The sequence below is a fragment of the Emydura macquarii genome, unplaced genomic scaffold, assembly GCF_026122565.2.
Source record: "Emydura macquarii macquarii isolate MOO-44397 ecotype Brisbane River unplaced genomic scaffold, CSIRO-AGI_Emac_v2 contig_499, whole genome shotgun sequence".
Taxonomy (NCBI): Eukaryota; Metazoa; Chordata; order Testudines; family Chelidae; genus Emydura; species Emydura macquarii.
This window is the reverse complement of record NW_027130636.1, coordinates 14554574-14568521: the sequence shown is the minus strand read 5'-3', so window position 1 is coordinate 14568521 and position 13948 is coordinate 14554574. Positions and strand designations below refer to the sequence as shown.

At 41.9% G+C, this 13948-nt stretch overlaps 1 protein-coding gene across 2 annotated transcripts in view; it reads left to right on the top strand.

The window, feature by feature from the left end:
* The window catches only part of FARSB (phenylalanyl-tRNA synthetase subunit beta), a 62416-nt gene that overhangs the window by 34844 nt on the left and 13624 nt on the right, over window positions 1–13948 (top strand). Inside the window, exon 16 of one of the 2 annotated variants that reach the window (XM_067538966.1) lies at window positions 5365–5517. The exons of the other annotated variant lie outside the window; for it this stretch is intronic. Within the exon in view, the coding sequence (XP_067395067.1) occupies window positions 5365–5517 (153 nt within the window). The remainder of the gene's footprint in view (window positions 1–5364; window positions 5518–13948) is intronic. 2 annotated transcript variants of the gene reach the window in all.

Sequence of the window (13948 nt, the reverse complement as noted above, 5' to 3'; positions counted from 1 at the left end):
TTTCTTATCAGTTATTTGTATATGGCATATGTATGTACAAATTATCCTACAACTGTAACATTATAGTTGTTATCTCATCTCTACCTGATGCCTATATAAATGAGGAAAGTTTTGGGTTGGGGTGGCAAACCTTGCCAGAGGAGAGAGATCTGATCTACCAAGCATCATATCTGTCTAGGTTTGTCATTCCTGCACTGGGATTTAATCCTAGTGAACCCCCAGTTGTTTTTTTTACAAGCTGAAAGCTACAATTCTGGTATTTAAAAGCTTCTTGCATAACCGAATATCCTTTACTGATGGCATGTCTACAGAGGCCTGCATGTCTAGCTTGCAGAGTTTAGCAAACATGATTAGATTATCAGCCTTCTGCTTTGTAAATATTTTCAGAAGACATGAATGACTTTTGGTCCACAAGGATGAGTTTAGATCTTCCCTATAAGCTTCTACTCCTGTACTTTGAATTCCTCTTTATTGCAGTACTTTAGCCTCCCAGTAATGATGTTTTAAATACCCTTTTTGTTGTTAAGTGGGAGATGGTACAGAAGGTGTAGATTTGTTATATGCCTGAGTTCTTGCCTTGTAGATATTAACCACTGACAACATATGGAGAGTTTCTCCTTGTTGTGTTTAGGCTTGGTATAGAATAAGGAGAGGTGTCTCCTGAGATTGTGGAATACAGCTCAGATACTCTGCATGCCGATGTGATAGCTACCAGATGATTTTTATCCTTCTTCATCCTACTTGCTCTATACTATTTAGTACTGAGCTCAGTAGGGATCTTGGAACATTCTGAGCTTGGAAACTTTTTCTGAGCCCATCAGGACTCTTATTTAAAAAGCTATTCTCCAGTTGCTCGACCTCTAGCAGTTAGGGGATTTTTCAAGCCTCCCTGCATGTAAGTGAGTGCTGTAGGGGGCCTTGAAACAGTTGTTCTTCCCACTCCAAGAGATGAAGTAGGATTGTAGGGGCCAGCTCCTTCAGGCCAGACAGATAGGGCCTCTGGGGCTGGTAAGGTGGTATTAGAATTACTGATGGTCCTCTCCAACTGAATTGTCTCCACCATTTTTGATAGAAGAGATAAGGGATGGAAAAGGCTTACTGGACTTATCTGAGCTATCATGTTGAGGCTGCTCCTTGATCCCAATGTCTGGTGAAGAGGCATGAACTTTTGGTATTCTGTCTAGGCTTGGCAAGCTGATCAATTGACCACATATTATTTATCGATGGTCAAATACTGTCATATATTCCAGCAAGAATGCCCTTATGTAGGCAGTGGCCTACCTTTTTGTTTGGTTTTGGGTATGGTGCCATTTGTTAGCTAGCCTACTCAAATGTCTTGATCACTTACTTTGCTAAACACTAATGTCACCTGTTTGGGAGTCGGGGGTGGGGAAAGATAATTGAAAGTTGAGCATCTTGATTGTCCAAGAAGCCAGACACTATATGTATGTCTTTGTCTACCAAGCCATCAATGCAAAGATGTAATTGAAGCTGATAAAGAAAGGAAGATTAATAAAAAGCAAGACACTTGAAGAATTGGCCTGTTGCCTACCTAGCATAAGTGCATTTAAAAATACCTTTTTTCTTTTATAGTTGCTATGGGTTTCTTTTATTTGTTTAATTTTTCTCTTTTGTAACTGTTCAGCCTTGAATAACATTGACATTTAAATGCTAACCTAACATTGCTAAAAAGATAATTATTCTTTCATTTTTGTAGAGCTTTCCTTGTGTTTTGCATTTTTCTGAGTTAAAATAATTCAGTTAAGTAACTTGTTTTTTTAATTAGGCATGAATATCTATCTAAGCCTCTAGGCGATCATAAAATCTTAGTTTTTTGTTTGTTACTGCTCTAATAAATTAGTGGTTTAAAATATTTGACCATCTTTGACATTATTTGACCTAATTTTGCTGAATTGATCAATTATTTTTGGACCAGTCCAATGTCCAACCCTAATTCTGTTTGACATGGATTCCAAATCTCTTTAAGAATGCACCTGGGATTTGGGAATGGCAGCCAGTGTAGAGTGTGGAGCACAAGTGTGATGAGTTCCTGTTGATCAGTTCTGCCTAGCTGCCTGTTGCCTGCTGCATCAACATTAGCAGCAATTTGAGTGTTCTTCAGCGTCAGCCCAGTATATAGAAGTATGCACTAATCGAATTTGAGATGATAAATGTATGAATCACTGCTGCTAGGTCTGCATCAGAGACAAATGGACAGAGTTGTCTGGTCAGGTCTAGGATGGGGTTGAGGGAAGAGAGAGTTTATAGTTTTGCCTACTGCTGCTCTTTGGGCATCCAGGTGCAAAAGCTCCAGTAAGACCCCATTCCACTTTGACTAGTAGGGTGAGGGAGTAGTGTTCAGTGACGCATGAGGTTATTCTTTCAGCCATTTCTTCCAAACGTTTCATCCTTCTGTCCAGCGTTATCTGTATGTTACCTGTGGTAACCCTGACTGCTATTCTTCTTTTGGGCTTTGTTTCATATTCACGGCTCTGTTGTCCATGTTTGATAGAAAACAGGCTCAGATCCAAATGTCCTGTGGTTCCTCTGAAGTCTCTAGCATCTCCTGATCTCTCCCATTGGCTGCACACAGATGTTGAATGAAAGACACAATGAGAAAAGCACTGTAAAGTCCCACTGGGATCTCCATTTTTAAGTATACCTTCCTTTGAATTGCATGGTGTAGTAAAATGAGTCTTACCTTCATAAATAACTGCAACATTAATTTTGGAGGCTTATATAAACATGGCTCATAACATATTTTCTCCAAAAGGAGCATAAAGACAACCCTTCCCTCTCCCTCCCCCCCCCAGCCCATCATCTAACCACCTTTAAGGGAGAAGAGATAGACACAGGGGGGGGGGGGGAGCAAAACCTAACCGGTAGGTTAAATGCAGGAGGACTCTACACAATTTGAAAAAATCCATGTATCTTGTGTGATGCTGTACAAGTGATCTAGAACAAATTCTGTTCTAGAAGAAAGGGACTGCCAGTGAAAGAGCCCTTCCTGACTTCTGCAAGCCCCACCCTTGGCAGAAGGGGTTTCTGCTAAGTGCACCATAAGTGGAAAAATTGACTTCTGAGAACTGGGATAGAGAGAGGCTTGGGAGGATTAGATTTTCATTAATAAATGCTGGTAAATGTTGACTTCACCATATTTGTTTTAATTTCACAAATTGATTAAAAATATTTCCATTGATTGATGATTGAAATTTCAGATAGACAAAATAAAAAATGCTGTGTGAGAACTTAGTTTGATTAAAGAATATTTACTTCGTATATTTTAATGGCTAAACTTTTACTTTTTGAATCTCAACTTCTACTGTCATTAATAAATTCTATCCCCCCTATTATCTAATCTCCCATTATTTCCCATAACTGAAAATTTAAATGGATAAAGATAAACGTTTAAACCCCATAATTTTACACTACTGTGAACATGTCAATCAATAAAAAAGGGAAAATGCTTAAAAATAAACATTGATATTATCTGTTGAAATTCTAAAAGAAAAATATTAAATTTTGTGGACAACTTAGGATGGTGTTATATTAGCCAGTACCTTGACATTCACCAGAAGTGAATTGACAGATGGTGAGAACACATGTATCATCCTTTTGCTCTCAAAAAATTAAAAGCAGGATTCTGCATTAGTTGAATCTTCTGAGTAACTATTGACAGATGCAGGCAAAGTGCATTGCAGTAGTCTAGTCTGGAGACACACAGGAATATAATGAGACTGTAATACATTTGTGTGTCTAAAATGTATCCATATGACATGAAAATGACAAATTATTCTGGTAAAATGAGTAGTCTAGTCAAAAGTAGTTTAAAATAAGGGAAGGATAGCTGGTGTTTTGAGTTAGTGCTTTGTTTGAACACATGATGCATGGTAACTAATTTTGGAAATTACAAGGCTTTTTAAAATATACATGAGTTCTTGTGAGGTGTTTGATTTCATAGTCTTAAGGTTGGTCTACATTGGCGGCAGTGGCCGACATGCTTACATTTAGGTACCACGGCATCTTCATGGCACTGCGTCTATAGGAGACGCCCTCCCATTGATGCTGTCTTCCGCCTTTTGGGGAGGTGGACTAATTGAGTTGACCAGAGAGCGCTCTCCAATCGACTGAGCAGGTCTACACAGACCCACTCAATTGATGCCTCTGCATTGATACCTGCCACTGGAGCAGTGTAGACATACCCTTAGAGATAGATACTCACAAAACAGGTGTAGCACACATGATAACAATAACCACTGTGCTCCACCAATATCTCAATCCTGTCCTGAAAGCTGATATGAAAATACGCTCTGAAGTGCACTCTTCTTTGATCTCTGGAGCTTCTGAGACTACCAAGGAAAGTTTCATTGTGTGGATGGCTTCTGTGATGTGGAAACCTGTCTGCTTAGAATTAAACTCAAACCAGGATTTCTGTTCACAAAGACCCCTTAACATCCATGATAGTTTAACTACATTTGGCTACTTACAGAAGTAGGCTAGTTTTGTAGTGGTAAAAGACTGTCTCCCTGTTCCATAAATATCTACTTTCGCCACCAGCCTTAAACTGTAAATGTTAAAAATAATAGATTGTAAGTACAGTAGAACCCCAAAGTTATGAACACCTTGGGCATGGAGGTTGTTCGTAACTCTGAAATGTTTGTAACTCTGAACAAAAAATTATAATTGTTCTTTCAAAAGTTTACAACTGAACACTGATGTAATACAGCTTTGAAACTGTACTGTGCAGAAGTAAAATGCTGCTTTAAGCCATCTTAATTTAAATGTAACAAACAGAGTTTCCTTACCTTGTCAAGTGTTTTTTAAACTTTCCCTTTGTTTTTTTAGTAGTTTACGTTTACCACAGTACAGTACTGTATTTTTTTTGCGCGGGCAGGGAGGGAGTTCTCTGCTGCTGCCTGATTGCATTCTTCTGGTTCCAAAAGAGGTACGTGGTTGACCGGTCACTTTGTAACTCTGTTGTTCGTAACGCTGAGGTTCTACTGTATCAAGATCTTGTTTATTCTTGTTGAATATATATATATTTTGGTGAATCTGCTTTTTAATTCCCTTAGCCTTTAGTAATGTGTTGGAATCATTCTGAGTTCTGTTACTGCTGTTTACTTTTCTAGATGTTTCTCCTTACCAAACTCCTTCTCCATTCCTTCCTAATAAAGTACAGTATTTAAAATCTATGCCATATGAGTTTCCAAATGATGGGAGACCACTGAGTTAAATCATGGCCAGTGCTTATCATCAACCCACTTAAGGTACAGATATCTCAGTGCACAACTGTAAAAACTGATGCAAAAGGGAAGGATAAACCTGTGACAAAACCCAGAAAATACAACTGTTTTTCTTCTGCAGATGTAGGTGCAAGGAACCACAGGCATCTCTGTGCCATTTACTACAACAAGAACCCTGGGTTTGAGGTCATCCATGGGTTGCTGGATAGAGTCATGCAGCTGCTGGCTGTGCCACCAAACAAAGAGAGTGGCTATCTAATCAAGGCAACTGAAGGTAAGAGAGACATAGTGTGAAAAGGGACCTATTAAGGAGTCCTATGATTCTGTTACTGTGTGGTTTTAATTTGATATTGTCATTAATTGTTGGCACTACAGCATGAGTTGTTTTGACTGGGTATTGGCATGCTGCAAAATGCTGTGGTGCAAATAGGGCTTTGTATTCTCATTGCCTTTTACTCACTGGGGAATGGAATGGACTTCTTTTCCCGTCAGAATTTTTACCAACTTCTGTGGTGGTAATACGCCTGTGTCTCTCTTTGGCTTTATTTAAAAAAAAACCAAAACAAAACAAAAAAAAAAACCCTCCATAAATATATCTTTAAGGAGAATTTTACCTAAAGTTTTCTCCTTGATCAGTACCATCAAACTTGCAAAACTCAGTTGTGAGGGAGGGGTGTTTATTAAACAGCTGAGCAAAGATTTATCCTGTACATCAGTGCCTAAGCAATTCATAAACCATCTTGAACTTGCAGCTTGGCTCACTGAATGCCACAAATAGCTTAGGTGATGATTGAAAAATCGAGAGTTTTTGTGCTACATTTTCCCAATTTTGAATGAAAAAGATCAATACATCTGTTAAATTCCAAAGATAGCACTATATAGCTCAGGGTCTCAAGTGAGGATTGCAGCATTCCCAGGGCAATGTTGCTTTTGGGGTTGGTGTCCCATATTCAGCACTTGTTCCAATGTATTTTAATTAGCTGGAAACATGTTTGCTATCTGAATGACTTTCTGGGCTAGGAGAAGGCCTAGAATAGACCGAGGGTATGTCTACACTGCAGAGTGAAGTTGATTTACTTTAAATTGACTTTCACCTGCTGAATTGTAGAAGTAGCAGGAGCGTGATCATACACGCTCCTTGCATCGGGCTCTTGCATCCCCACTTGCCACACTTGAGTCGACGTTCAAAGCAGTGCACCGTGGGTAGCTATCCTATAGTGCAACTAGCCACAGAGGCTTTTGGGAAGCTTGTCATCCTCCCATGATGCAGCATGTTTCCTCCTCCTCCCTTGTCCCAAACAAACAGCAAACGCTTTTTCGTGCCATTTTTCTATGCCGCGTGCATGCTGTTGCCGGAGAGGTATGGAGCCTGTTCAGCTCTTCATTATCATTGTGAGCATCACAAATACCTCATGGCTTATTCTGCAGTAATTTCAAAGGCAAGACAGAAGCCACAGCACAGAAAATAGCGATGTTACTGAGGCTGCCCTGCTACAAGCCATAGAACGGAACAATTCCCGTTTGCTGCAGGTTGTCACACATCATCTTTAGTCGTGGAGTGCCGGTTCTGGTCCCGGGAAGCAAGCAGTGACTGGTGGGATCGCATCGTTATGAAGGTGTGGATGATGAGCAGTGGCTGCAGAACTTTCATATGTGAAAGGCCACTTCCTTTGAACTTTGCGCGGAGCTGTCTGCAGCCTTGAAGTGCGTGAATACTCACTTGAGACCAGCTCTGACAGTGGAGAAGCGAGTGGCCATCACTCTATGGAAGCTGGCAAGGCCAGACTGCTACCAGTCAGTTGGGAATCAGTAAATCCACCACTGGAGCTACTGTGATGCACGTGTGCAGGGCCATTAATAGACTTCTGCTAAGAAGGGTAGTGACTTTGGGAAACATGCAGGACATAATGGACAGATTTGCTGCAGTGGGGTTCCCAAACTGGGGGGTGGGGGTAATAGATGGTACGCATATCTCTATCCTAGCACCTGACCACCTTGGCACAGAGTACATAAACCGGAAAGGATACTTCTCAATGTTGTTGCAGGCCCTTGTGGATCACAAGGGACGTTTCACCGATATCAATGTGGGCTGGTCTGGAAATGTGCATCTTTAGGAACTCTGGTCTCTTCAATAAGATGCAGGTGGGCACTTTCTTTCCTGACCAAAATATAAATATTGGGGATGTGGAAATGCCAATAGTGATCCTGGGGGATCCTGCCTACCCCTTGCTCCCTTGGCTAATGAAACCCTACACCGGCACCTGGACAGCGAAAAGGAGCATTTAAATGACAGGCTCAACAAGTGTAGAATGGTGGTAGAATATGCATTTGGGCGTTTAAAGGCCAGATGGAGATGTCTGCTTACTAAGCTTGATATCAGTGAAAAGAATATCCCATCACTTACATCTGTGTGCCGTGTGCTCCATTATTTGTGTGAAACAAAGTGTGAAAAATACCCCGCTGGGTTGGGCCGTGGAGGCTGATAGGCTGGCTGCAAATTTTGAGCAGCCAGATTCCAGTGCTACACTCAGAGCCAACTGCAGAGTGCTTCACCTAAGGGAAGCATTGAAAAATCGGTTTTGCAATGAACTGCAGTAATGTATGTCTCTGCTGTGCCTTTCTCTTTCCCATCCCCCACCCTCGCACTAGCAGCCTCCTCCCCTTCTTTACCCGCCCAAGCTATGAATGAATAAAGACTGATTTTTTTAAAGCTGCAATGTTTTGTGACCCGTTTCAATGGGGGGAAAGGAGAATAAGTTAACATTATAAAGTGTCACTGTGCAAGAAACTGTGATTGCGTGCAGTTCTTAAAAGGGCCGTCGCGTCTTTCTGCTCGCCTCCACCAGTGTGGAGTGCAGCACATGCTGCACCCTGCTCAGCTTTCTCCTAGAGGGTTTGGCGGTGGGGGCTGATAACAAAGTTATAGGCAGCGGAGTGTTTTGCAGGGGCTGCAGAGGGGGTCTGTCCTGCCACTGCTCTTTCTGGAGCTCTACCAGACACCTCAGCATGTCGGACTGATCCCTCATAATAAGCAACATCTCCTGCACTGATCTTCTGTGTTCCATTCCCATGTCTAGTTTTTCAGACAAGGACATCCTCCAGGCTCTGAGCTCTGTCAGCAGCCACGGAGGCATTCATTAGTTCTCTGAACATGTCATTCTGCATTCCCCCCACCCCCGCTTCCTAATATGAGAGAGTCTTTCAGCAGGAGTTCTGCAAAGTGGGCTGAAGGTCGAAGTGTCCACTGTAAGAAAAACAAATCACAAGGTAGCCATAGTTAGCAGACCTAAAGTAGTAAAAGAAATGTTAAAATGTAAAAAGAACTCCCCTTCATGTTCACAGGGCTAAGTGAGACCCACATTCCAATCTGTAAGTAGCGGATGGGGTCGGAGTGGTGTTCAGACATGGTAAGCAAGGGGCCCTTGCATCCCTTTATGGAGAGGGTTAATTAGCGCTAAAATCCACAATCCACACTTGAGCAAGGAGAGGGATCACCAGGCTCCCCTGTAACATCCCAAGGACCAGTTGGGAGGAGGTGGGCAAAACAGATTAGAGCAGGGGTGTCAAACATACGGCCCGCGGGCCGCATTTGGCCTGTGAACCTTTTTTATGTGGCCCGCGAACCTCTTTGATCCCGGCCGTCGAAAGTAAGTAGTGGAGCCGCCGAAAGTCTGCATTGCCACTTTAAGAGATTTGTGGGGCCAGCGTCTTAAAGCGGCAATACCTTTCGCTCCAGCACCCTGCTGCCGAAAAGGGGAACTAGTTCTCAGTTTTTCTGCAGCGGGTATCCCTCCTAGAAATCTCTTAAAGTGGCAATGTCAGTGTCCCCACTACGAAAGGGCAGCGCTGAAAGCTACTGATGCTGCGCCGCCAAAAATGGGCAGATTGCCTGAAATATTCGGTGGAGAGCATTGCATGGCCCCTTCAAAGTAGAGGTTCTGTGATTTCGGCCCGTCACTTTGAGCGAGTTTGACAACCCTGGATTAGAGGATGCTGCAGGTGAAGTGTAGCAGCAGAAAACATAGGGCAACCAGTGTCCCGAGCCATAACGCCCATAGCAACAAAACCAGAACCAGGAATTGTCACAGGGACACCGGCCACGGCAGAGGAATAACGTGGAGTGACTGTATTGATCCAATATTTTAAACTCGTGCCATCTTCCCTAGGTGACCATGTGTGATATCAGTCTCTTGAGGATAACACAGCAGAAAGGGAAGATTTGCTGCAAGCAGCGGGTTACAGGCTGGCCCCTATACTGTGTTCCGCGATGATGCCTGCTCATTTAATAGCAGAGTGGCGGGGTAAAGTCTCCTACTGTGGTGGAAGAAATAAGGCTGCCCTCCCCAGAAACTTTCTGCAAAGGATTACAGATTATCTACATGAAAGTTTCCTTGAGATATCCCACAGAGGATTCTTGGAGCATACCTCTGCACATAGTCTGTTCCAGGAGTAACCCTCCACTGAAATTTGGCAACATCCAGGAAGACCATCCCTTCAAAAACACAAACTCCTTTTAAGAGACTGGACTGGGGACATAACTGCAAAAATTAGATTTGCCCCACACTCACCAGATATGCCTTCCTGGTATCTCAATCAGTCCCACTGTCCTGTGTGTGGCAGGGCTGCTCTGGAGTAATGAACAGGTCCTGGCTCTCAGGGAGAATGGATACCCTGCTCTCCTCATCTTTATCCTCCTCATCCACAGAGGTTGTCCTCCATTCATTTTGGACTGGGATTCTGCAGAGATATTGATGTTGTGTGGTGGCTCGGTGGAGTCGCTGTCGAGAATTGCATGCAGCTCCTCGTTAAACTGGCATGTTTTGGGCAAGGAGCCAGAACGGCTGTTAGCTCTAGCTTTCTGATAAGCCTGCCTCAACTCTTTGATCTTAATGTGGCACTGCTGCGCGTCCCTCTTGTGCCCCTTCTCCAATATGCTGCAAGATATCTTCTCATAGATATCTAAATTTCTTTTGCTGGCTTGGAGCTGAGCCAGAACATACTCGTCACCCCACAGACTGATGAGATCCAAGACCTCTGGTTGACTCTATGCTGGAGCGTATCTGGGCTGTGCACTCGCCATGAGTGGTTCAGCTACAAAGCTCTCTCCATGCTGTCCAAACCGGAAACAGTCATTCAAAATTTCCTGGGGCTTGAGGGGAGGAGCTATTTCCTGTTTACGTGGCCACATCATAGCAGAGCGCGAATCTCCAGAGCGGTCTCAATAGACCATTATGGAATACCTCCTGGAGGCCAGTGCCATCAATTTACATTGCGCTCTTCCTACACTGATGCAAATGCGATCCATGGAATTTGACTTCAGCGCTGCACCACTTGCGAATTGATTTTTACTCCAGCGGAACTTATGTGCCAGGGGAGACGCATACTTTAGGGGATCGGCATAAGCGGCATTGTGTCGACCTCCATTACCAGTATAGAGCAGGCCTGAGATCTCTGCCTGGAGTATATTCTTGTTCCTCTGTTTCTTGCGTAGGCAATTTACAGTAGAGCTTTAGATCGGAGAATTATTTATTAAAGATGACTTATCTCTTTTCTGCCTTGGCTAGTTTGTTGCACTTACTTCTGAAGGGAAGGGCTAGTTGTCTTCACCAAAAAACAGGAATATCTCATCTTTTCTGCCTTGGCTAGTTTGTTTCACCATTCATTGCATGAGTGATTTTTTGGATTTTATGGAATACCTCCTGGAGGCCATATCTTAAAACTAATTTGTGGTACAATATAAAAATATGTGTTTTAGTTGTCTAACAGTCCTTTATTCCTTGTTTAACTGATTGCAATGGTTTTGATTTAATATGAAACATAAAGTACTGATTTTGTTTCAGAAAGTGTCTGAGAAGACAGTTTGTTAAAGTGAAGTGCTTATGTGCTGTGTGTCTGTTCAGTTCTTCGCCATATGTGCAAACCATGGTTATTTAAGCACCTTCTGTTATACTAACACCTAAATGCTCACTGGCTTGACCTTTAGGGTCATAACCTTTTTGCCCCTGTAGCAACACCTGTGGAAAAATTACAGATGCTAGAAAATATGGGTGAAATTGTGATGTTCCTCTGGCCTTCACACTAGTCTTTAGTGTAATCTGAGCTGTACAATAAAAGGGGAAAAAAAAAGAATGTCGTGAGCAGCCTTGCAGAATAGGGTATTTTTAAGCGACTAAGGTGGAGGATTTCAACATATATCTTATATTTAGTGATTTCAATTTCTGAAGGGATGCTGTTGGGCTAGTTAATGTTTTCTTACTATTAATAGTAGTATTAAAATGATCACTTTTCCCCCTTTTAAGAATGTAAGTTCTACACCACTTTTTAAAGTGTACAGTACTGGCCTGTTTGTAGGCTAATGGATCCTATAACTAGTGGCATAGAAAAAATGTTTTCTTCTCTTTGTAGTAGATAATTCATACGTCTATAGCCAAACTTTAAATGGATTAAAAAGAGCACAGTTTTGTATTGATTCTCTAAATCTGTTTGTTCTTTAGTGCTGTTTCTTTAAATAAAATTCCCTTATTGACGTTTTAGCTAGTTCCATGTAATTAGTAATGTAAAGATCAAAGTTTATGGACTGTACAGCCAGCAGAAAAACAGAATCAATAAGCGGCCTAAACCCTTTTCAGGTAACCAGTCCAAGGAAGAAGTAACAAAACCATATAAGTTGAGAAGAGCCTTCCAGTGTGCATGGGTATGAAATACCCTCACTCCTGATTAATTTTTCTTTGTTGTTGTTTCACTGTCTTGAAGTGGAAACTAAAGGCATTTACATAGATGGATTGAAAGGTGGTGTAATGTAAATGCAAACTTGTAATCTCCTCTTAAACGTAAAATAACTCTCTGATAATATTGGTCATCTTTTATTCCTACTGGATCAGCAGACTAGAGAACTATTTTCCTTCCTTCCAGTAGCTGAAGCTAGTATTGCAAAAGATGATACTTTACTAGGGCTCTAACTCATGCTACTCTATAGTGGAGTCCTGAAACTTTTTAAAATGCAGGGAGGTTTATGCTTAATTAATATTAGCAAAGTGTTCTGCTTTGAAATCCTCAACGGTAGGTGTAATAGTATTAAAAGTGCAGAGTATTTACTTGCTGGGCACAACTATGGTACTATACGGAGTGTTATTAAAATTCAGATATTTAGAAAGAGTTATTTTCCCTACACGCATCTTAATGTGCCCCTCCAGCACCTTTACAAACATCAATGAATTAAACTTAACAACCTCTGTTTGAAGAAGGTAAGTGATGTTATGTGCAATTTACACATAGGTAAGTGAGGCACAGAGATTCACAGCAAAAGTCAGTGGCAGAGCTAGGAATAGAAACCAGATTGCTTGACTCTTAGTCCTGTGTGTCCCCATAGTGAGCTTTATCAGAAAGTCTGGGAATAGTATTGAATTCAACAAAAAGGTTTTAAAACTTTTTTTCTGTGTGAGAGCCCACAGCATATGTTGCTTTTGTACACTCCTGCTCGTATGGTTTTTGTGTGTGGTAGAACTTCAACAAAGCTTTCATAGGGCCTTTTAAATAAGAGTTCAGTTCATGTCAGTCATTCTTGCAGGGCATGCAACAGCTTAATACTGTAGATATGCTGGGAAACGAGCCAGTTTGGATTCAACTTAAAAATTACATACTTAGAAAATCTTTAGTTTTGCTTCTGTCACTAATTGACAGTTGTGTAATAACATTTAATCTTTACAAAGACTACACTCCTTTCCTTCACCTGCCCCCATTTAATTAAATGAAAGGTGTGGTAAAGTGTTGAAAATTTTAATGACACAGTAAATCATAGTAATAGCTTTTCATCTAATAATATTTGGCTGTGAAATTATAGAGGTGTAGTAGCTATCTATCCATAGCTAAGAATGTGATGAACATTTGTTTTTTGGTTTTTCATAATACACATGCAACAGAACTGAAGACTCAAATTTAAGGTTGACCTTAATTTACAAGCTGTCCACTATCTGTATGTGATGTCCACAAACCTCTTGAGCGAGAGAAAGGATGACCCAGTGATTAAGTCTAGGTCTTGGGGGAGAGCCAGGTTCATTTCTCTGCTCTGCTACACATTTCCTGTAACCTTAAGCAAGTAGTTTAGTCTCTGTGCCTCAGGCTATGTCTTCACTGACGGTGCAAAGTCGCCGCCGTCAGATCGACTTATCTGGATCGACTAAGCGGTCAGTGACGACCTGCTCAGACGATCCAGAAGTTGACGTTATTAATCCAGCCCTGAAAGTGGTGTAGTGCTGCGTCGACGGTAACGCGTTGCCGTCGGCGCAGTGCAGCGAAGACAGTGCGTAGAAGAGAAGCACAGAAGTCGATGGGAGTTACACAAGTTCTTTGCATAACTCCTGTCGACTGCCGCTGAATCGCAGAGGTAAGTGTAGACCAAGCCCCAGTTCCCATCTGTAAAATCAAGTAATAGCACTTCGTTTCTTCACATGAGTGTTGTGAGGATAAATACATTAAAGATTGAGAGGTGCTCAGATACTATTGCAGTGGGGGCCACATAAGTACCTAAAATATGTATGTACGATAGCTAGACTGCTGGTGTGCTGTGACCACTGTTTAATCTGCAGTTCATAACCATCTCATTGTTACCTTTTGCTCCCTTGTCTGTTGGGGGTATCATCTGCCTGCCAATGTCTCATGACTGCAAGGTCTTTGTGATATGGGCTTGTGTGTGTGTGTGTGTGTGT